The sequence below is a fragment of the Carassius auratus genome, chromosome 16, assembly GCF_003368295.1.
Source record: "Carassius auratus strain Wakin chromosome 16, ASM336829v1, whole genome shotgun sequence".
In the NCBI taxonomy this organism is placed as follows: Eukaryota; Metazoa; Chordata; class Actinopteri; order Cypriniformes; family Cyprinidae; genus Carassius; species Carassius auratus.
This window is the reverse complement of record NC_039258.1, coordinates 5273484-5296842: the sequence shown is the minus strand read 5'-3', so window position 1 is coordinate 5296842 and position 23359 is coordinate 5273484. Positions and strand designations below refer to the sequence as shown.

Below are 23359 nucleotides of genomic sequence, written 5' to 3'. Positions count from 1 at the left end.
GGAAGCCTGCATCTCACACCCATTATAAATTATTTTTATGAGCATAAATGATGAATTACTGTAACTTTAAACAACAGACGATAATGGAGAATCGCACAGGAGATCTTCATGGTCTTCCACAGGCTTTCTGTAGCATTGGACAAAGACGAAAACAGGGGGGAAAAAATCAGATTATCTTGGCAAATTTCCCAAATTCATAATTTACAAGAAGTTATAATATAAGTTTGACAGGAAAATAAGTCAATACTCTTTATTTTAGTTTTGAATAAATAACTGTAATAAGAGGAGAATAAAAATAATAAAAATTCAATTAATGATGACTTTCATTAATTAATGCTGTGTTGGCTGTGGAAACATTTGTACATTTTTCTTTATTGTAAATACACACCTGTATAAATTTCATCTTTGAGAAAACATTCAGAGATGCATGAGCAAGTCACTCACATTTGCTTATTTTTTCAAAGATTGTTCACGTTTATCCAGATACAAATATCCACAAATATATTACATTTATAATTCACACACTTTATGTGCATGTAACACTGAAACAAATACAATAAAATTATTTTTTTTCCACGGCCGTTCGGACAGCCTCTATTCACAAACCACAAACCTCCAAAACCACTGAGATGTAAACATTGAACAACAATATAAACATCCTTTAAATATCACATACGGCATGTTTTAGTGCAGTGTTTTTGATGTCACACTGGGCCCAAGAAAGTACATCTGAGGGTCTCTACAAGGATGCTTAAGGCCAGTGCCACTGGCAATGATGGAGGGTTGTTACCTGCCCTGCCCGTCAGCAGGTGAACCCTATCAGGGTTCGAGATCATTGCACGAGCATCCTCTAAAGCAGCCACAGCTGATGCACTGGAGTTCAAATCTCCAGTGACCTGTAGATCAAACAAGCAAGCTTGGAAATACACATCCTGCACCGGAAGCAGTGAGGAGCAGTGTGTGTACGCAGGTGTGGACGGATGCACATAGGGCGTCTCCATACGCTGCGAGACCGGACACCCCCATACACACAACTGCAAGTCCTGCTCAGGTGTATAGGACTCCACGATCGCACGAGGGGAGCGCACGGACAGACTCAGCGACCGGCCGACCTGGCGAACCACTATCATCGTCCCGATGTGCGTAGCCCAGATCTCAGCGTGTCGGCCAGGGTCGTGAGAGTGAACGCGCAGGCTCTGATGCCCTCTGCGGTCACCACCGGTAACAGAACCATCCACAAACGCCGGAGGAACGTTATCCAGCTCCGCTTGATATATCTGCAGCTCTGCACACTCGCGCCAGTTCTTCAAGATTACCGTGATCTGATAAAGAACCAGAGAGCGGAAAACTGTCAGGTGGAGGACATTCAAACAGGATCTCTCATTATGCATGTCCTATTTATTATTCATGGCAATTCGTCATTAGATGTCAGGCTGTAGAATATCATTAACGCAACCCTGTATGTTTGAAAGCACTGAACAGCAGTTCTGAAAAAGACAAATCTGTTACTTCCCTCTCAGTTGGAAGGCCGCGTGAAAGGGAAGACTTTGATTGGGTGTTAAAGTAGATAAAAGTAATAGGCTACTGGAGCATTTTATAGCACAATAAAAGTGAGTGTTTGTGTCTTCTAACAGTTTCCCCTAGTATAAACTGCTAAAAATAAAGATCTTTTATTGGCAAATTAAAATCATTTAATATTTATTGTACCTTTTCACTGCTTAAGAGGGTACCGCTGAAAAATGTTCTTTATTTTATTAAAATGCTCTTCACACTAAATGGTTCTTTTAAGAACTGTTCACTGAAAGGTTCTTTGGGAAACCAAAAAAAGTTCTTTCATCTCCATAAATACTCCTTTTAGAACCTTTATTCTTGAGAGTGTACAGCCATGCCAGCTTAAAATCAGCTTCTTCTGGTTAAGAATGACCCACTTACTGTAGATCAGAGATTCCCAAACTTTTTCTCATTTGAACTCCAATGATGTACATTATTTACTGGAAGTAAAAAAAAAATTATAACAAAAAATACATTAGCATATTGGCAAATGTAACTTGAAAATCCAGTGTTTTGTTTATCTTCAAAGAAATAAAAACTACATTTGTTCTAGATGTATGACAAATGTTTGATATCTTCTGACTGGATGGAACCATAGACGAGCTAAATAATCTGAGTCTGAGTGTGGAATCTGTCAACTCCAACTGCCCGAAATCTGCAGACTGGCTCTGACTTTTGGCAACTACAGTTGATGCATCCAGTCTGCAAATCAAGGCAAAAATTCTGTTGTGCATTTCTACGTTAGCTTTTTTGTGTTATAGCGAATTAATATCTCACAATTAATTACATCGTTAATGTAAAATCAGAATTAAAAAAAAAAAAAAAAAAAATTCAGCAAACTTGCAATTCTGAGGGGAAAAAAATCTAATTTGCAAGATATAAACTATATTAAAAAAAAAATATTAGATATAAAAAACTTTCACATATTTCAACCTGAGCAGTTCTTGTTCAAAAGATTTATTAAACTTGAACTTAAGATTCTGATTAGACCAGACTATATGTAAATACTAGAAGCAATTAAGTCCACGCAGTTTTCTATTTAAAATGAGTAAAATACAACCAATTTCTGAGAAATAGTAATTATTATTACTATAAAAATATATCATTATTTAAAGTGCCCCTATCATGGATTTTTGAAAATTACCTTTTTAACACAGCTCTAAGTGAATGAAAACATCCTGCAAAGTTTTAAATCTGAAAGTGCACCGTGTATATAGTAACTGTCTCTCAAAAGACAGAGTCAACTCTGAATCATTGAAACGAGTCATTTTTAAAACATATCCCAAGCCATTTCATATTGACGTCAACATGAAACATTAGCATATTGCCCTCACACTTGTTGCTCTTTTCGTGTTGGTCTGAATGATAATGCAGACCAATCACTGCAGATTAGCATCATGCAAAGGAGGGGTTTGGAAAAATGAATCGTTGAGCGAATCGTTTGGGAGTTGTTGAGGAAATAAGATAAAAATAAATGAATATTACTAGACAATGAAATTGTTTTTTGACCCTGCATGCAGGTCAGCTGTTGTTGAGGATTCCCAAATCCAAAATATGAACCTTTCATTACCCATAATAGTGGCACTTTAATAAACTCTAAAGCGAATCTGAGATTTATAAAAGAGGATAAAGGTGTGCATGTGATTTTTTTCCCAAACCTTTGTGAGTATGGTGATGTAAGAGCTCCCTCTAGTGGGTGTGCTGGTGGCCTGGATGTACAGGTACTGGTTGTCTATGAGTGGCCAGGCGCCCTGCACAGCACATGTCTGGAACTCTTCGTTAAAGGTGCGGATATGAGGGTCTCCAAACACCCCACAGTGCAGGTACTCTGGGGCCCGGCCCTCCTTCTGCATAAACCCCTTCTCATAGAAGCATCCGTTGCCTGAGAGAGGGGGCTTGGGCAGGGGCCGCGGCTGAGCCGTTGGGCCTGTTTGGGGGCAGCGGTGTTGGATGAGCAGGTCCTCGATGCCCTGAACAGCAGAGTGGTAGGCCAGGTCTCCACGGCACGCTCTGGCTGTCCGCTGGGTGCAGAGCGCATAGGACCGCAGGGCGCTGCAGTAGACAGCATTAGCTCCATCCTTACCCCCTCCTCCAATGACACCAATTTCAAGAGTCGCAGCCACGAAATCAGAGTTGCATTGCAAGATTCGACACTGTGCACATACTGCAGGGAAAGAATTTTTTTTATCACAATGTTAATGGCTCAATTTCCAGAATTCCCTCAATAATGTGGCCCAGGATCACAAAAGCAGTCAAATGATTTCAAATGTTTTGAAATCATCATCTGAAAGCTGAATAAATAAGCTTTCCATTGATGTATGATTTGTTAGGATAGGACAATATTTGTTCGAGATAAAATTAGGGATACAATTTGAAATGTTTCCATGCCAACAAATTTTAAATAAGATGAATAACTAAAACTGAAATAAAAACAAATGATATCTAAACTGAAAAATTAAAAAATCTAATAAATATTACAAAGAAATTTAACAAAATGACTAAAACTTAAAATAAAATATTATTTTAAATAATCATAAATACTGTAATATGTATATAAACAATACTAACAAAAACTGCATGAAGAACCACAATATTACTGTATTACTATTACAATACTACATAATAATATCTGCTACCATTACTGTACTTTTTGGTGAGGATAAACAGGGAGACAGTTTTGGACCACCATAAATAAATCCAATACAGTCTTGTTATTCCAAACTGAAATGATTAAAAACCTTTATAAATAAACTTGAAATAAAATGTACATTAAGTGGAGAAACATACATTTAAAACACTTGTAAATTATTAATAAGGTAAAGGATTTAAAATAAGTTGAAGCTGAAATTTAAATACATATTTTAAGGTGTCCTTGTTGCACGTTACATGTACTTACTAAAAACAATAAATTATGCATAATTACATGCAAGTAACCCCAAGCCAAACCCTAGTTCTAACCATATAATAAGTACATGTAGTTAATTATTATTACTCATTATTTAAATGTATAATTAGACTTTAACAAGGACAACTTAAAATAAAATTTAACCTATTTTTTTTTTTTTTATGATAAAAAGAGACTGATACCTGAAGGAGAACTTAAGAGCAGGAGCGTCGTAACAATGATCAGAATGTGTTTCCATGTTGTGTGTAAGTGATTCCCACCAACAGCTGATGCTGCCATTCCCATCCATACAGACACAGGCAGGACGGCCTGCTCACAGCTGCCTGCACAGGTGCTGAAGCACACTATATAAAACAACCACACGGGGGAGAAAAATGCTTGTGTTTAATCTCAGTTCTAAGTATAAGGGCATTCAACTAACAGGCATCACACATGATAAAACAACATAGTATACAGTTATATGGTATCTGCAAACCTTTTACCTCAAGATCTCACCTGATCGAGTTCCTGAGCTCCATCAAGAGGCTGATAATGTCATGTTGACCAGCCTTGGGAGAGAAAGAAGAATCTGATGAATGGCAGTCAATGCATTTACAGTGTTGTGGACTGTTGTGTAAATGCTGTGAACCACAGCCAGTGAAACACAGAGTGAATCAAGACCACCATGAATTCACATCCGTATGAATACGGCTGTACAGAGGTAATAGATCAGATGAGTTCTGATGGAAATAAACTTTCATGCAAAGAGGATTCAAAGCAAAGCTCTCAGTGCTGGGGGATATTTTGCAGTTTGGACTCTCACCACTGATGCGTTATTTATTAAGACTCGAGAACAAACAGTGGTGGAACGCGAGAGTAAACTCCAGTCCTAGATGTGTGTTTGCATTTGACCAACAGCTCCGATATGAACAATCTGTCAAAACAGACTTGAATCATTTAGTTTAAACAGAACGAACCTGGAGCCCATTTTCAGTAAAGATCTTAAGTCTCATTAAAATCACATTGTAGTTGCATTGCATTTCCATCTTTTTTTTTCCTGTCTACTCCAACACTGACAGCTGATATTTATTCTAGCTGATGGGCCGGCAGTTACGGGAGTTGCAGGGCAGAAATAGGGGGGTCTAAATATACCCCACCACACCGGCCTGCCCCTCCAGCACCTGCCCCAGTGGAAATAGACTGAAAGCTCTGTGGTACAGCAGCAGGTGTGAGACACACAGCAGAAACTCAACAGCCTTTCTGCTGTCTAATTTCATCGAAACGCTTCAGAATCATTCACTGAAGTGCATTGCGTGTGGAAACAGGGTGAATCTGGTGTGCCAGCACTTTTAAAGAGAGCTCGTTTCCACTCCAAATGTGTCTAAATGCTCATCGGGTACAAAAGGTGTCAGGAAACAGGATCCTCCTACAAACAGCTGCTTCTGTTTCAGTCTCACACAGAACACAGAGTCCTGTGAATCAGGTCCTGCCTTCCTGTTAGACGTGACTGTCTGTGGCACAGCCTGCACATGTGCATTACTCTGGTTGTTTGTGTGTGTGTGTTTGAAAGTAAACATAAAGTTTCTTTCACTGATAAAAAAAAGAAATGGCATAGGATTTACTTTGAAACTGTTTCCACTGAGTAACTGCTAGTAATTTTCACAATTATGACTATGTTGAATTAACCAGTGAATTTTTAAGTAGAAAGACTGAAATTGGATTTTTCTTATGAAACCTATTCTAATAATGTTTCATTTACAACTTTGAGAAAACTTTTATTTATAATTTTACAGTGTGTTAAATAATTTCTTATTATTAGTCTTCATGTCAATGCTTACTCATTATTTCACAAAGTTAACAAAACAGAATTACTCAATCCAGACCTTTTGGAAAATAATATGTTGCTAAAACAAACTAATTAAGAAATGCACATTGAAAATGTATAAAAATGTGTGTTTTTAATCATATTTACATATATTTATCATATCATAAATATAATAATAATTCCCTACCATAATGTATCATGGTATTACAGTTAGTGTATTATGGTACAGTACTTTATTCAGCACACAATTTCTACTGCAATACCATAGTACAGTGATGTATCAGGTAGTAATACTGTAGTATTTTGATGTGTGCTATATAATTGACAAGCTCTAGTACTCAAAAAATGTTCAAAAAACAGAACTTAATTTGCCTATTTTTTTATTCTGATTATTATAATGTATGGTTTAATGCAGAAACGTAACTATTCTCAAGTTTTAAGATTAAATTAAAATTGGTATATAAACAATTTTCACTCAGACACTACTAATACATTAAACACTTACAAAGAAACAGCAGTCACGCATCAAATTAAAAGATACATTTTGGAGTTTTAAAAATCTTAGAAAAATAACTTTTACAATGTAAACACAGACATTAAATTAAATAGTTATATTGTTAACAGAAACTCACAGAATCAGAGGACTCATTCCTGTATACCGTCGCTGAGATCTTTCCCAATCACGTCTGACTGTGACGCGCTCATGTGCGGTGTGACCCCCGCGTCACCGTCGCCGCGCGCACCTGCCACACGCGCACCAGCTGACAGAGAGCTGCTCCAGTCAATATATTATTTTAATCTATCATCACCGGGTTTTATCGCAAACAGTTTTACCCTTTACTGTACTTTTATTTTACGCTAAGTTATAGCGGCAACTGAAGCGAAATTCTCGCACATTTAAAGAAAATAGTTTGCTTCTGTGTTGCAAAATAAAGTGGATAGCCTACAAATAACAAATAATAAGCTCAAAGAATCCAATGAATCGAGTTTCTATTAATATATTAAGAAATTCAACCTTAATCGAAAGTCTTCGATTAAAAGGTTTTTAAAAAAGTGACAGACATAGTCACGTGTGTCCTGAAATCACCTCATAGACAGCGTTGAAAACAGTCACGAAGAAAACATAAATAAAAACATTTAAAATAATGTCCTAATGAAACTCTAAAAGGGTTTTAGAAGCCTAAGAGTAGCGAATGGCTTGTTTGTGTGCTTTCTCTGTCTCGGTTCTCTGTTTGGTGTTAAATACGCGTGGTGTTTGAGGATGTGTTCGCCCATCTTTGGGTTCATTTAGCGGGACGCCGCAAAGAGCTGCAGTTCAATGCACGTACGGCAGGTGGCGGCGTTGACCAGCTGTAAACACCGAAGTGCATCGCGGTCACCAGCCTTTTAACGCCTAAAAGTTTTTTGTATTAAAACAATTGTAAGATGTTGTTGGATCGGTGTCTTAAATAAACAATAAAGATAAATAAAGATGTTCCGTGCATACTTTCACACAACGATGCATGCAGCTGGTTTGGCTGGCATCTTCAGTGTCTGTTGCGTGCATCACAGTGATCTAGGACTGTGTGCGTGCGTGTGTGTGTGTGTGTTAGAGTGTGATCTGCTCTGTTGTCTGCAGTATGCATGCATGCATCAGTGAGTTTCAGGCTCTTTGTTGGCTGGATGGAGGCGGGGCGCTGCGGGGCCGCAGGTCCTTTTGTGCCCCTCACATTTTGGGCAAAAGCAGAAGCACCGCTCTGCAGACGCGCCAGTAGCATGAAACCGGACTTTACCAAAATAAAAACTTAACAAACAGCGATATCCGATACAGCGAGGTGATTTTAACACAGCGTTTGGGGAACTTTGTGTAAATTTTGGTAAGTCATAACCTCCTTGTTGGACCAGGAGAAAAACTTTATATTTTTTGATTATTATTATTATTTGTTGAGGATATTTATTTTAGTGACTTGTTATTTTAAACAACCTTCTTTTCTTTATAGACATACGTTATCTTTTGTGTTGTGCTTTTTTTTCTGCTGGACTATTGGCTTGTCACCAGGTTACCCCGTTACTAAGCAACCGGTCGTCTAGAACAGTGATTCTCAACTAGCGGTGACGTTCGTCAGAAGACTTGGGACGATTACGATTTCGCGATGTTTTGAATTTTAAAAGAAAAAGAAAACGAAAGTTAAACGTAAAATATTTATCTGGCAGTATATGACAAAAATATATTGTGATAGTTTTGTCGTGGTACAGGTTTTACATGCTGATACGTATTAATAAGAATACTACATTAGGCTACTGTCTGATTGTCTTTAAGACAAAAAAAAACCTTGTAAAACTTTGGTGGAAACATGATTTTAAGTATACTTCATATTCATAAAGTTTTACACGATGCAAACATTGGTTCCAATGGCCTCATGGGTTCCAATACCCACCTGCTGCATTGGCCCTCACTTAATTTATATATATATATATATATATATATATATATATATATATATATATATATATATATATATATATATATATATATATATTAAACAAGCGAACATTTTTATTTAAAAATAACTTAAATGTTTCAAACTTGATATGTGACAACTTGTTACAGAGAGAGAAAAAAGTTGTATTTGTGTTAATCTGTGTTATAGTTCTGAGGAGAACTCTGAAGTGTTTAAGAGAGAGTGTTTGTAGTCTTGGGGTCTGGCAGGTGTGGGATGTTGTGCACTGTTGTTCAATCTCCCGCCAATATTGCACTCGTCCCGGCCTCCCTGACCACGAGGAACACGCGACTCCCGCAGTAATCTCCCGCCACAACAGCCGCTTGTGAAGAGCTCAACCACTAGGGCGGCGCCAGACTGCAGGTGTGAGTATAAGGCAGTTTACTAACTACTCACTAAATATTGTGCAGTATGCATCATAATCTGTGTACTTTTTTGCATTGCATACAGTATTCCATACGGTGTGCACTGATGTATACTGCACAGTTTGGAAAATATAATAGATAGTTCAAGTGTTTATGCGTTTATGTATACAGAAAATTTGCATATTGTGCGCATTACACTACATACTGCACAAAAAAGTAAGAGTATACAAGCATGCTATTCCAAACATAGCATACATTTCTCATTTGAGTTGATATAAAATATATTTTCAAGAGTTTTTGTAAATATTCAAATATAATGTTTAATATATTTGTATTTTAACTAATGTTAAATTAATTTATTTCTATATGCTTGAGCTTAGCTCTCATTCATCATTAATAGCATACAGAACAAGAGAATTCTGGGGTTGACATATTAAAACGGTCATTTTGGGTATTTTTAGAATTGATTTGTGTTTTTTTCATGTATTAATAATGATTATAGGACCATTTGGGTATTTGTTGTGTTTTAGAAAATACATCATATCCCTTTATTTCATTGTTAATGCAAACAAACGCTAATGGACTCTCTCAAACATACACTCATACAGCTCCGCAATGACACACATAAACGCACAAAACGTAAAATAAAAGTCTTTTCTCTCCTTTCATTCAGTCTCCTCATCCAGAGTGACACATACGCTGGGTAAATCTCTCATCTTTCCTGGTTGTTTGGCCCCTCACACACAGGAGTTCAGTGGCCCCACGCTGGGTTTCAGAGGGTCTAGAGAGAGAGACGGAGGGCGTCTCACTCCTCTCACACCTTTATGTGCATTAGAACCTGTTTACGGTGTGTAGTGAAGTCCTCTGGAACAGTATCTGGAAAATATATGTTTCATTTGCTTTTTGAGTGTGTAGTTTTATTATTGTAATCCTTTTTTGTTTTTTTTTGTCAATAAACAACTTTTATTCAGAATTTGTAGATTTCAGATTTCTTAAAGACTTTGAGGATCTGGGGATCATGATTTAAATATGAAAGAGTGGTTTAATCTTTACCGTTACAGCGGTAGCGCAGATTGGACCAAATGATGTTCTCTTGAGAGAAGCAGAACACGCCCAGACGGCCCCCTCTCATACTGGTGTCAATCACAACATCAGAGTCAGCCACCATCTCTGTGCCTTCATACAGCTTCACCCTGCAACAGGAGCACAAGCGCACACATGAAAGCCCTCTTATATATGTGACTGAAAAATACTACTGTCAGGAGAGGACTGGATCGAGATAGAATATTGAAAATAAAGTAAACAATACCAAAATTGTTACCAGCAAGCAAAAACATCCTTAAGATCAAACACTGAGATTTATTAATTGTACCACAAACTGCATAAATAGAGAAAAAAATTAAAATTTTTGCAACTACATAAATGTATATATTTATATATAAATATATATATTTATTTATTTATATTTATTTATTATTATTTATTTTGTATATATGTGTGTGTGTGTGTGTGTGTGTGTGTGTGTAATGTTTTAATTCATAGCAATATAATTGTTAATAACAATAATAAATTACAAATATACACTACTGCTTCAAAGGGGAAGTTTGGAATACTTAGGTTTTAAGATTCTTATGTCCCCTCGGACTGCATTTATGTGATAACTAGTAATAATAACTAGTATTTAAATATATTTTACAATGTCATTTATTCTTGTGATGCAAGCTAATTTTTCAGCATCATTACTGCAGTTTTCAGTGTCACATGATCCTTCAGAAATCATTCTAATATGCGGATACAGTGCTCCGTTATTATCAATTATTATTGGTGCTCAATTACTAATAATATTTCTTATTATTGGTTACATATCTTATAGATTGGTCACTTTTGATGAATTGAATGTGAAAAAAAAAATCTTACCCTAATCTTTTTCCACATAAATATTCAGCAACAGAAGGATCATGGCTGCTGAAAATTTAGCTTTACCATAACAGGAATAAACGACACTTATATAAAAACAGTATTGTTTTTTCAGTATTTTGAAACATTTGCTCTTCCCAGTTAAAAACCTTTTTAATTTGCCATCCTAAATGCACACTCATAAGATTAGTTGAATTTTATTATTCACTTTTACCATTGCTGACCCAATTTTGGGACACAACCTAGCAGTTGAGAAGCGTTGTTCTAGAATATTCGGTCTGAATACAGCCGCTGCTAAACTCCACCTGCTCACCCTCTAATTACTTGATAATAAATGAGATCTGATTTGATTTAGCGGCAGGCTGGACTTAAATTGCATTATGTATGAGAAGAGCATGTCTGCAGCACAATCCAGTGTGAGTGTGTGTGTGTGTGGACTGAACTCCAGTGCTCTATTCACTCCTCTCACTGAATACAAAGCAGGTGTGTTTATGTGTGTGTGTTTGAAAGGGCCCTTACAAAGCTTTGACTACACATTGTCTCACAAAACTGTGTACACGTGTACGTACACACACACACACACACAGAGCTCCACACAGCTCTCTCTTCCTGTAAGTATTTATAACTACTATAAACTTGGGAAAGTTTCGATCTGAAGTTTTTTTTAAATAATCATGCAGACTCAAAGTTTGAAAGTGTCAGAACTGCTTAACCATAAGACAAAAAGTTACTGAAATCAATTTCTGTTATGACATTATTAAAATCACATTTTTTAGCCTTTGCTGGAGTTCATTCGTCATTTCTTTGGCAAAGAGCATCTGATTTACAACACAATGCCAAGAAATTACGCAGTTCAGGAAATCATACACAATACATGTTTAACTGTCCTCTGCGGTCCGTTCTCTCTTTTTCTTTAACGGTCCGTCCACTACAGTAGTTTCCGTTGGATCTGCATATGAACAGGCACCAAGAAAATTCTTGCCAAGGATTTCAATGGCATGGCAACCACAACAATGGGCAGCCAGGGGGCCCAACCACTCAGCAGAGTCTCAGGGGTGTGAGGGGACAAAAGAGGAGGGGACGACTGAGAAGAAATTTTAAGGATAACTAGTCAACCCTCCCACCGCCCTCTCTCCCTCTCTCCAGTATACCAGCAGCACAAGCTTCCATCAGCTGCCAGTGCAGTCGATGACCGAGGCTGGTCTTGCGCCCTCTTGTGACGACAAAGACAACCCACAATCCAACAGACAGAAAAGTTGTTTCAGCAGGGAACTTACTTTTACTAAGGAATGCACCAGTTCAAATAGAATTTAATTGACATGCTGTCAATTGTCAAAAAAAAAAAAATATATATATATATGTAGATATATATAAATGTATAAAATGATGGTTTACAATAATTTACACCACCTTTCAAAATATTTATTAAATTTTTTTGAAAGAAGTGTCTTATGCTAACCAGGGCGGCATTAATTTGTTTGAAAATACAGTTATTTATTTTTGTATCACTGAAACAGTAATATAGATTTTATTAATATTTTGAGTTGTATAATTTGCATATGTATTTTCATTTTATAGTAGTATTTGGGGTTTAAGTAAATGTTATATTTTTGTTACATTTTTGTACATGTCAATATTATTTTATTTTGAGTTAATGTTTATTTTATTTCAAATAAAAAATTTTTATGGTATTAGTTTTAGTTAACTAATAGCCCTGATTACATCTTAAAATAATTAATTTCTTCAGTCTTCAGTCTCACATGATCTTTCAGAAATCGTTCTAATATGCTGATTTGATGCTCAAGAAAAAACTTCTTATTATTATCAATGCTGACAACAGTTGCATTGCTAAATATTTTGGAAATGTTTTATTCTTTGATGAATAGAAAGATCAAAAGGACAGCATTCATTTGAAATAGAAATCATTTGTTACATTATAAATACATTTACTTTTACTTGTGATTAATTTAATGCGTCCTTGCTGAATAAAAGTATAAATCTAACTGACCCTAAACTTTTGAACGGTAATGTATATTGTGTTTGCAACTGTCCCATTTGTAGGAGATCTCACCTGATGTACCCGACTTGTGGCCGATGGCTGAGCTGCCACCGGTACGAGGTCTTATCTTGCCAGCCGATGTTTCGTGGGTCTTTCCAGAGCAGTTTCACCTCCCCATCCGTATCCCCCGTGTGCCACAGAGCATTACGAAGGAACTCACCTGGACCTGTACGAGACTTCACTGCCTACACAAACACAGACTTTTAAAGCCTTACTCCCTAAAAGCTCAAATAGAGTTTAGCAAGCTAGTATATTTCCATGAACCAAAGCAATTTAAGCAATATCTGCACCTTGAGCTGCAGTCCAGGATCAGCCATGGCCCTGAAGGGGATCGACTGCCAGTACGTCTGTTCGGTCTGCTTCCACATCACCACATAGAAACTAGACGAATCCTGATAGCCAAAGATGAAGCCGGCGTAGTCATCGTCAGTCACCGTGTTAACGTGAAAAGTTCCCTCGAAGTCCACACCATTAAACGCTGTATAACCTGAGGAGAAGTGATTTCCATTTTCATGTGAAAGTCCACTGGGCGTTTAGCTCCTGATTACTGAAACCAAACTTACCCACTGCCAATCCCGGGTCACTGTTCATGGTTTGAACAATCTCCATACCCTGAAACAATAATTAATCTGTATTAATATTAGCACTTAAACAAGTACGAAAATTAACAGACTTCACCTATAAATATTCATGACATCGTGAATAACCATTTCTATGTTTTTATATATATATATATATATATATATATATATATATATATATATATATATATATATATATATATATATATATATTTAAGGCATAAGTACATATATATATATATATATATATATATATATATATATATATATATATATATATATATATATATATATATATATATATATATATATATATATATATATGAATATATGTATATATATATATGAATATATGTATATATATATATACATATAAAAAAAGTAGAACAGCATCTTGTGTCAATGAGAGCAGAAGGAATGATGCTTTACCTGATTGAGCACCACCCAGTTGGGGTCGATCTGAGCGTCACCCTCCGGGTCCAGAATGACCGTCTGATAGGCTCTGAAATCTGTAAGTGTGACTTCAGCACTTTCTGGACACACGTCAATCAAATCCATCACCGCATCATTGTCGAAGTCATTCTCACAAACATCACCGACTCCGTTACCTAAATGACAAGACAGAAAGGAATAACGCAATCATTAATCAGGAGGATTACTAGCCATTAGTGGATATGAACGCTCTTACTGTCTGAGTCTTTCTGGTTGGGGTTGGAAATAAGTCTGCAGTTATCGGGTCCGATGCCGTTGATGGCATGATTGTCCGGGACCCCGTCGTTATCATCGTCATCGTCACAGTCATCTCCGATGCCGTCATTGTCCGAGTCCAGCTGAGAGCTGTTTGGAATGTCGGGGCAGTTATCTCGAGTGTCCTGGTGTCCGTCTCCATCACTGCAAACACACAACATTAAACACTATAAGCTGAACTGAAAATGAACTACTAGCAACTATTAGACATTAGATGGCAGAAGTCTTACCATATACTGTACAGGCTAATGGATAATCTGCCAGTTGTGTGATTTGTATGTTTGAATTTACATTTGAGTTGTTTACTCACGTGTCTTGATTGGTGTCACAAACATCCCCGACTAAGTCATTGTCTACATCGGTCTGCAATAGTAATAAATGACTTTATTTTTCATTCAATGAATTCTACATAAGTATATGAAAAGATCATTTACTGCAGAAGCAAGAACTAGCTGTTTTTTAGTGACTCAAATTATTTGTTTTAGGAGTAGTTCCTTTTTCTTTTCAAACCGGAATAAACATTGTAGCTGAAATACAATCAAATCTAATTATTAAATTAATAACTAAAGGAAAATTAGAAATGTTTCTTTGATAACTTACTGAAACAAGTTGAAGTTGAAGTACTAAAATAACTAAGTAGAAATCAGAAACCAAAACTTAACAAAAACTGAGTGCTATTAAGTTTCAAAATGACAAAAAACACTATAAATTATCATAAAATGTGTCAATTTGAAATGTGTGTTAAATTTAAAGTCTTCTTAAGATATATGACAGCTTTGTAGTAGAAACAGTCTTAAATGTGATTTACTTTACATAGCTTTCTTATATTTTCCACAAGCCACACTTGTTTGGAAGGACATGAGGGTGAGTAAATGATGACACAGATGTCATAATTTTTTGGTGAACTTCTTTTTACAGACTGCATCGAGATATAATGCAAGTTTAAAAGTTTTAAATAAGCTAAGTTGAGATGCAGTACCTGCATGGGGTTGCTGATCTCAGGACAGCTGTCACATGCATCCCCCACTCCGTCTCTGTCCCGGTCCGTCTGCATCGGGTTCGGCACTTTGGGACAGTTATCCAGCACATTCTGGATTCCTGTAAAACATCCACACTCATCATTACACACACAAAGATGGTCCTGTAGGGACACAATAAAAATCATTTTATCAAACTGAACAGTCTTTACCGTCTCCATCGATGTCTTCATCACAAGCATCTCCCTCTCCGTTATTGTCAGTGTCTTTCTGATCGATGTTGGGAACGGTGGGACAGTTATCACATGCATCACCGAACGAATCAGTGTCAGAGTTCTGCTGATCTTTATTGGAAACCAACCGACAGTTATCCTGAAAAAGAATTAAATATTTATATAGCATTACAGTATTTCGAATAAGCTTTTATTTTCATATTTAATCTTAGTAATTTTGTTATTTTTAATAGTTTTTATATTTCCATTTAGCTTCAGTTTATTTTTATTTCAGATTTATTTTAATAATTTTAGTACATTTCAGTCAGTTCCCATTTCTAATTTCTAGCATTTTCATCTTGCATCTATATTTCAATATATTTCAAATAATGAAACTGATTTTTAATAGTTTTGGTTAACAATAACAACACTGCTCGGATGGTCCAGAAACACACCTCTACGTTCTTTATCCCGTCTCCATCTGCATCCTCATCACACTGGTCTCCAATCCCGTCATTGTCTGCATCTTCCTGACCAGAGTTGGGCGTGAAGATGCAGTTGTCCTGAAAAACACACAAAATGAACATCCCTAGTGCAACGCTTCAAGCAATAGCAGCATAAATACGGCATTCCAACATGGGAAACATTTTGGGACTGCAAGCTACAGTGAATCTATCATATAAATGTCCAAACATAAACACAAAAACAAACTTGGTTTATGTAAACCCATTACCTCATCTAGGATGAATAGCTTAATTTCCCTGAAAGGTAAAACATGTACTTGAACTGGAAAGAATCAAGTGTATAAACCATCAGAATAAATAGTGTGTTTTCCCAATAATTATAAAAAGTCACATCAGTTTATGAATGTTTATACAGCATCAGTGTGTGCAGGGAGAAGGATTGTGGGTAAAATGACTGCCAGTATCAGACCTGTTTGCAGTGCTTGTCATTGTCCATGCAGGGCAAGGAGCGATCCGGATAACCATCAATGTCCGTGTCCTTCCCACAGGTGTGACCGTTACCGGCCCATCCGACATTACACTAAGAGAATCATACAGAAGTTCACTAGGAAACTTGAACACGATGCAATAAAGATATGATACAGATAATATGATAACAGAGTTTTCATATTTGGTTGAACTACAGCTTTAAAGGGTGGGTGAAATGCTATTTCATGCATACTGAGTTTTTTACACTGTTAAAGAGTTGGATTCCCATGCTAAACATGGAAAAAGTTTAAAAAATTAAGTTGTATGTTTGAAGGAGTATTTTTGTTCCAAAAAAAACTCTTCCGGTTTGTCACAAGTTTCGGAAAGTTTTTTTCGAGTATGGCTCTGTGTGACGTTAGATGGAGCGGAATTTCCTTATATGGGTCCTGTGGCACTTCTGCCGGAAGAGAGCGCGCTCCCGTATAGCAGAGCACCGAGAGCAGAGACATTCACTGATCAGAGCGAGAACGTCGCGAAATGTCACAAAAGAAGTGTGTTTTTGGTTGCCAGGGCAAGACAACCCTGCACAGATTACCAAAAGAGAAACAGCATTAAGAGACCAGTGTATAGAGTTTATTTTTACAGAGCATCAACGGAGGTGTGCAAGTGTTTTTGTTTGTTCCCTGCATTTCGGATTTGCACATCGTTTATTTCTGAAGGATAATGCAATCCCAACGAAAAAGGGTCACGATCGTGTGTTGGAAGCGCATGCGGTGAGTAAAACTGCTTCAAATATCTCAGTGTTGTTAACTTAGCTATCAGCGTGTAAGCACATCAAGTAAACAACATTCGATGTTGTCATCAAACTGCACTTTCCACATGTACAGCTTAAAAAAAAAAAAAAGACGACATAAAGTGGAACTTAGTCATTTTCCAAAACCGCTAAGCAAATATATAAGGTTTCAGTACATACCACATAGAGACACCTTTGCTGATGCTGCTCTTGTTAAATTTCAGCCTCTGGATCTGTGTCACAGCTTTCAAACGCTCTCAACACAAAAGCCTACGGGCGCTCGTGATTCCTTAGCTCCGCCCACACGTCACGCCTCTAGGCGCTCGTGTTTTTCCGGGAAAAATCGGTACAGACTATTTTTCTCTTATAAATATAATAAAAATAAAGACTTTTTGGAGTTATGAAGGATGCAGTACTACTCTATAGGTACTCAAGATTAACAGGATATTGAGTGAAAACGAGCATTTCACCCCCCCCTTTAAGAATCTAATACATTTGAATTGGATGTGATTGTGTGAAAAACTGCAATCTTTCTCTGAATTCTTTACACTTTGCATCTAGTTAGGACACAATGTATGTGTATTGTGTAGACATACAGCGCAGGTGACGTCGCCGTTCCGCTGAATGATGCAGTGAGCGTTAGTGTCACAGGGGTTGAAACTGAGCGAAGCGCACGATTTCCGAGGGAAACATCCAGCTGTCTGATTCCCAACATATCCAACCTTGCACTGACCGCATCGATATGATCCCTAAGGAGGGAGAAGAAATTAACCATTTTAACATATACACTTTGTATGATTCCAGAGAAAAAGTACTGGCGCTTTATGACTCATACTCACAATGGTGTTGACGCAGATGGAGTTGGGTGTGCAGGCATTGGCCAAATCAAGACATTCATCCATATCAGAGCATTCCTGAAATAAATTCATCAGAAAAAGACACTAGTTGCTGCATGTTTTGTTATTTTGCTATCTAATGCATTCAGGCATTTTTAAGTGTCGTAATAATTTTAGAGCCATTGGAGCTAAAGGTGACTCTTAAACAACACTGACAATTACAAACATTTGAATTACGCATTTCACTTATTTCACTTGATTATAGAGAGGAAAATTATATTTTTTAGGGTTTTTTTAGGGTCACTTTATTAGTGTTTATTTGACATTTTATAACAAATTTCAATGAATTAAATTGATCAAACGTGACTATAAAAACATTTATATTACAAATGATTTTGTGAATGACAGTAAATGATGTTCTTTTGAATTTTCGATTGATCAAAGAATCCTAAAAAAAACATTTCATAGTAGTTTCCACAAATATTACGCAGCTCATAAAAATTCTTTTAATTTTTTCTTGTGCAGCAAATCAGCATATAATAATCATTTCTGAATTATATGTGACACTGAAGACTGAAGTAATGATGTAAAAAGAAGTAATTTTTTTGCCATAAAAAGAAATAAATTACATTTAAAAATTATTATTAACACAAAAAAACTGTTCTTTTAAATTGTAATATTTCACAATGCAACAGTTTTTACTGTAACTTTGATCAAATAGATGCACGGTACCTGACGATGACTCTTTGCATATTCCACACCGAATCCAGAGAGAGGAGGACCCCACAGTCCGGGCGGGCAGGGCTCACAGGTGAAACCTTTTTCTGTGTTGACACATGCACCTGGTGTATAACATGGCTGAGCCTCTGCACACTAATGGGGAGAGACATGCTAATATGAAACAGCTTAAACAAATGCAAAGGCATGTTTATTCAAATCTCTTTGAAACACAGACATAACCAGTTACAATGGTTTCTGGACCAAGACTTATCAGTATACAAAGATAAAACCAACAGCACATGCCCTCACCCACCTCATCTATATCCTGACAGTGTGTGCCGTTCCCTATCATGCCCTCGGGACAGGGGCCACAGCGGTACCCTGGGAAATCAAACGTCTCCATGCAGCCCACACCCTTAAAGCAGGGGTTGGGCTGACAACGGGAACGCGGCTCATGAAATCCTTCAAACCAGAGACATTGTATCATAATAAGTCAATAAGAATCAATAAGCACAAGAAATTTAATCTCATGTGAATTATGAATAAACTAAAGAATATAAAACCCTCTGTCTGGCTATATTTGTGACTTCCTGCACTGTAAAGTGCCTAATATTAAAAGGTGTATTTGAAACAGAATACATAAACAGAAAAACATTTCAAACATTGTCACATGACCTTGTTATTGACTTCCTGATTCAATTTTATGTGAAAGTGTCTTAGTTTCGACCAGATGTGTTAGATCTGAAATAAGTATTTTAATCATTAAATAAAAGATCAGACAGTTGAATTAGATTACGCTGTTTGCTGTTTTAAATACTGGGAGGTGTGTGGAGAGGCTTTCTGTTTGCCTGAAAAATGGCAGACAATGGCAGTCATTATTTCAGCAATTTTAATAAATATTTAATCTTTATTTTTAACTGTTTGAAAAAAAAATGTATTATGGCTTTCTCAAAAAATGTATGCAGCACAGCTGTTTTCAACATGACAATCATGATGATAATAATAATAAGAAGAAATGTTTCTTGAGCAGCAAAACAGCATATTACAAAGATTTCTGAAGGATCGTGTGACAGTAAAGACTGGAGTAATGATGCTGAAAATTCAGCTGTTGTAACAGGAATAAATTGTATTAAAACAGAAAATAGTTCATTTAAATTGCAATTAAACCACAAAGTTTTGATTTCGACTCTCTGATCCCAATGTAATAAAAAGTTTGTATAATAATAATAATAATAATAATATAAATCTATCAAGAGGAATCCTGTCAGGAATTTACAAAGGCATGACAAACAACTAGTTTTCACCTGTTGTTCTGGTGATTGCTTTCTTTCTTAACACAGCTATTCGCACTACAAATAGGACTGAAAAGCTTTTTTTTTTCTGCTGTCTGACTGCAGCCCATGTCTGGATGGTTTAATGATTTGATGTTGCTACTCACCACACATCTGGCACTCCAGAATAGCATTCCTGATGAGCGACATCTCTTTCACCTAAATAGTGCAAAAACACATAAATCAAACAAGTTCAGAACAGATTCCCTCACATATATACACTAACTCATTCACACCTGTTCTCTGATGTCCTCTCTCAGCTCTCCCAAGATCTGATTAAAGATGATCAGCTGGCCAATCAGAGCTTTAGTGTGGTCACCTGTACAAAAAAGTACCAAAGATCTTCGAATTAAATAAATACAAAACTAACAAATTGCAGAACGTGCCTTCACCAATGTCCACTCACCTAGAATAGAATTAACCTCGCCGTTCACTGAAAAACAACATTTTAAACAAAACATATTTCAGACAAAGTTTTTGGATGCAATCAAATACCACATATTCAAGCTCCTTGTAAAATCTTCTGTTAATGTTGGCTGACCTATGTTATATGAAGAGGCGTCCCCCTGAAAAGGACAGTCGGTAAGTGCCCCAGCCTGGGCAACAGTGCCCCCTAGAGCCAGTTTAAGATACTCCACTGAACCCTGGACGAAAACAATTGAATGATAGTGCAGGTGTTGTGAAAACATAATTCAAGACATCATATTATGTTGGTCTCACCTGCATCCGAGTGTATGCTTTGTGGCCATTACGAATCTCCACCAGCTCTGCATCTCTTGGCAAAGCGACCAATGGGGGCAGCCGCTGGGCAGAGTCAGCCAGGCGACAGTTCACATAGAGCTCGAGGCTCAGGTACTCTCTGCGCAGGCCACCCACACGGAGTATAACTGACTGAGACCGTCCGTCTGCCAGGTTTGGGCTCTGCAGGTTTACTGTGTGCAGCTTCCCATCTTCTCGAACATACCGGACCAGAACTACAGTAAAACAAACCTTTTAGAGATGTTCTGAGCAGACACTAAATCAGCAACCCATCTGATCTCTGTGATGTGATGTTATTACAAGTGAAAAAGAATATTCAATAAGAAAATGTAGGGCAGGACTTGATTTTATTTATTAAAAAAATGAATCGATGGTCAAAAAGTGGGCATTCCACATCAAAATGGAGCCATATTTTAATGTAAATATCATGCTGTTGGCTGTTGGTCAACATTATACAACAGCATACGCAGTGAAGTCAACAGAAAAGAAATGCAGTTTCAGAGAAAAAGCAAGTTGATTGTGATAATAGATTACAAAAAAATGTTATTACCTTTGTTGATCTTGCTCATGATGGCAACCTCCAGGTATTTCTTGTTATCCTGCTTATTGTAGAGGCCCAGCAGAACTCCACCCAGTTTAGCAGGCAGACGGAAGGAAGACATCACATACACATCACTGAGAGTCTTCAGAGCTAAAGAGATCTTCTCCACCGCAGCCACGGTCTGCTTCACATCCTCCAAACTCAACACGTCTATCACTGAGAGAGCGAAACAGAGACAGACACATAATGGAACAGTAAATGAATGATGTCATGTTGTCCCAAATTTATATCCTGTCCTGTTATTTTTCCAAGAATGTGGAATTTTTGCTGAATATTTCACTCATTTCTTGTACAATGACAGTTTATAATGAGCACAGCTGTCAAACTCCAATAAGAACCAAAACGACCAATAAAATGAAAAGCAATAAAAGTCCCACAAAAGCAGTCAATGTGACTCTTAAACAGTAAAGTCAAACTTTTTTTTTTTTAACTCTCTGGTGACCAGCCACGTGCAAACTTATACAGTGATGATCATATGAAACAATAATTCCATTATTTTATCTGGCAAGCTTTTTAGAATTCATGTCTTTTCTAATACATCATGTATATTATGTGTGATTATTCTGTTGTAATGCATGGAATTTATTTTAAATTATTCTTAATAGTTTTTGTTCCTTCCCAGTCAGTTCTTGTTCTTAATTTGATTGGTTAAATAAAAATTTTAAATGTTAAATTAAAAAAATATATCAAAAGTTAGTGCGATGAACTGAAGAACTTGATCAGACCTTTTTGTGAATTAATCATTTGGACTGGGTTTTTGAAATTGGGTCAACTCGTTCATAGAAGAAAAAAACCTAGTGAGTAAATGAGGAATTTACTATAGCTTACTAGTAGTACTACAGTCTCCTCGAATAACCTACTCTCATCATGTCCCCTGACTCTTCTTCTATAAGAAGGTCTCAAACTTTCTCAAAACAAGAGTGAATACAAATTAAAGACAGCAAATAAATGAAATGACTTTAAAATACACAGACCGGTATAAAGGAAAGATAAAGAATATTAACTGACAACTCCCTGAGAGAGGTCAGTGTAAATAATTATGAGTTATATAAAAAAAAGAAAACCAATAAATTGAATAATTACCCGGTACATCTTGTTTCTGTGCGCTCTCTGCGAACCAGACGAACATAAACACGAAGAGACTGACCCAAACTTTCATGTTTACAAATAATTCACGCAAATTTGATGCAGAAAATATCCAGAACAGATTCGTCAGCGATGCATTGAAACACGAAATATTTCCACTGGAACAAACCTGCGCTGTACAGGAATGAGAGAGAGAGAAAGAGAGAGAGAGAGAGAGAGAGAGCTGCGTTTACTGAAGGAGAGAATGAGCTGTTCTGAGAACTGAATCCGCCCTCCTCATCATCATACAACACATTAATCTCGTGAAAAAGCACACAAGCAAAATTGATAGCACGCATAGGCTCAAGGGGGCGTCAACAAAGGACGCGTTCCGCGTTCCAAAATAAACCAGAAGGTTTTTTAATGTTTAACTTTGACAAGCTGTCTTCAAAACCCAGTGCAACAGCCATGGACGTATGTTTGACTCTTGAAAAAAAAAAAAAACGGTAGTTAAAAAGTAATTGAAAAAAAGTATCACAAATTATGCAGCGTGTGTGTCTCGTGTTTTGTCTCGCGAAACTAAAAATTTAGCAGCAAGGCAAACTTTGTGGTTCAATTGGATTTATATATATATATATATATATATATGTGTGTGTGTGTGTTATACATTTAATAAGTGTCGTCAATGATACATCTTTTGTAGAATTAGTGTATGCACTTTTTT

General features: G+C 36.7%; 2 protein-coding genes and 1 long non-coding RNA gene across 4 annotated transcripts; 1 reads left to right on the top strand and 2 right to left on the bottom strand.

Moving 5' to 3' along the window:
* Positions 1-352: 352 nt before the first annotated feature.
* hjv (hemojuvelin BMP co-receptor) lies at positions 353-6987 on the bottom strand. 2 transcript variants are annotated; one of them, XM_026283552.1, is made up of 5 exons: positions 6893-6987; positions 4952-5004; positions 4639-4800; positions 3210-3715; positions 353-1322 (listed from the first exon to the last, which is right to left on the bottom strand). In XM_026283552.1, the coding sequence occupies exons 3-5, from the start codon at positions 4739-4741 to the stop codon at positions 705-707; spliced, it is 1227 nt and encodes a 408-aa protein (XP_026139337.1). In that variant the 5' UTR covers positions 4742-4800; positions 4952-5004; positions 6893-6987; the 3' UTR covers positions 353-704. The 2 variants fall into 2 exon arrangements, with proteins under 2 accessions (XP_026139337.1, XP_026139338.1); XM_026283553.1 differs by having other exon boundaries at positions 4939-5004; positions 6893-6968.
* A 95-nt stretch (positions 6988-7082) lies between these two features.
* On the top strand, positions 7083-9917 carry LOC113115872 (uncharacterized). Its single transcript, XR_003293952.1, has 3 exons — positions 7083-8116; positions 8891-9105; positions 9779-9917. It is a non-coding gene; the product is annotated as an uncharacterized LOC113115872 (long non-coding RNA).
* thbs3a (thrombospondin 3a) lies at positions 9619-22938 on the bottom strand. The gene is made up of 23 exons (XM_026283551.1): positions 22654-22938; positions 21520-21726; positions 20931-21184; positions 20752-20854; positions 20617-20643; positions 20447-20529; positions 20318-20369; positions 19193-19341; positions 18892-19032; positions 18163-18237; positions 17920-18072; positions 16532-16642; positions 16054-16161; positions 15599-15758; positions 15389-15507; positions 14720-14772; positions 14351-14553; positions 14092-14270; positions 13645-13693; positions 13372-13568; positions 13094-13266; positions 10159-10298; positions 9619-9981 (listed from the first exon to the last, which is right to left on the bottom strand). Exons 1-23 carry the CDS (start codon positions 22727-22729, stop codon positions 9920-9922), a joined length of 2874 nt encoding a protein of 957 aa, XP_026139336.1. The 5' UTR covers positions 22730-22938; the 3' UTR covers positions 9619-9919.
* Positions 22939-23359: the final 421 nt, after the last annotated feature.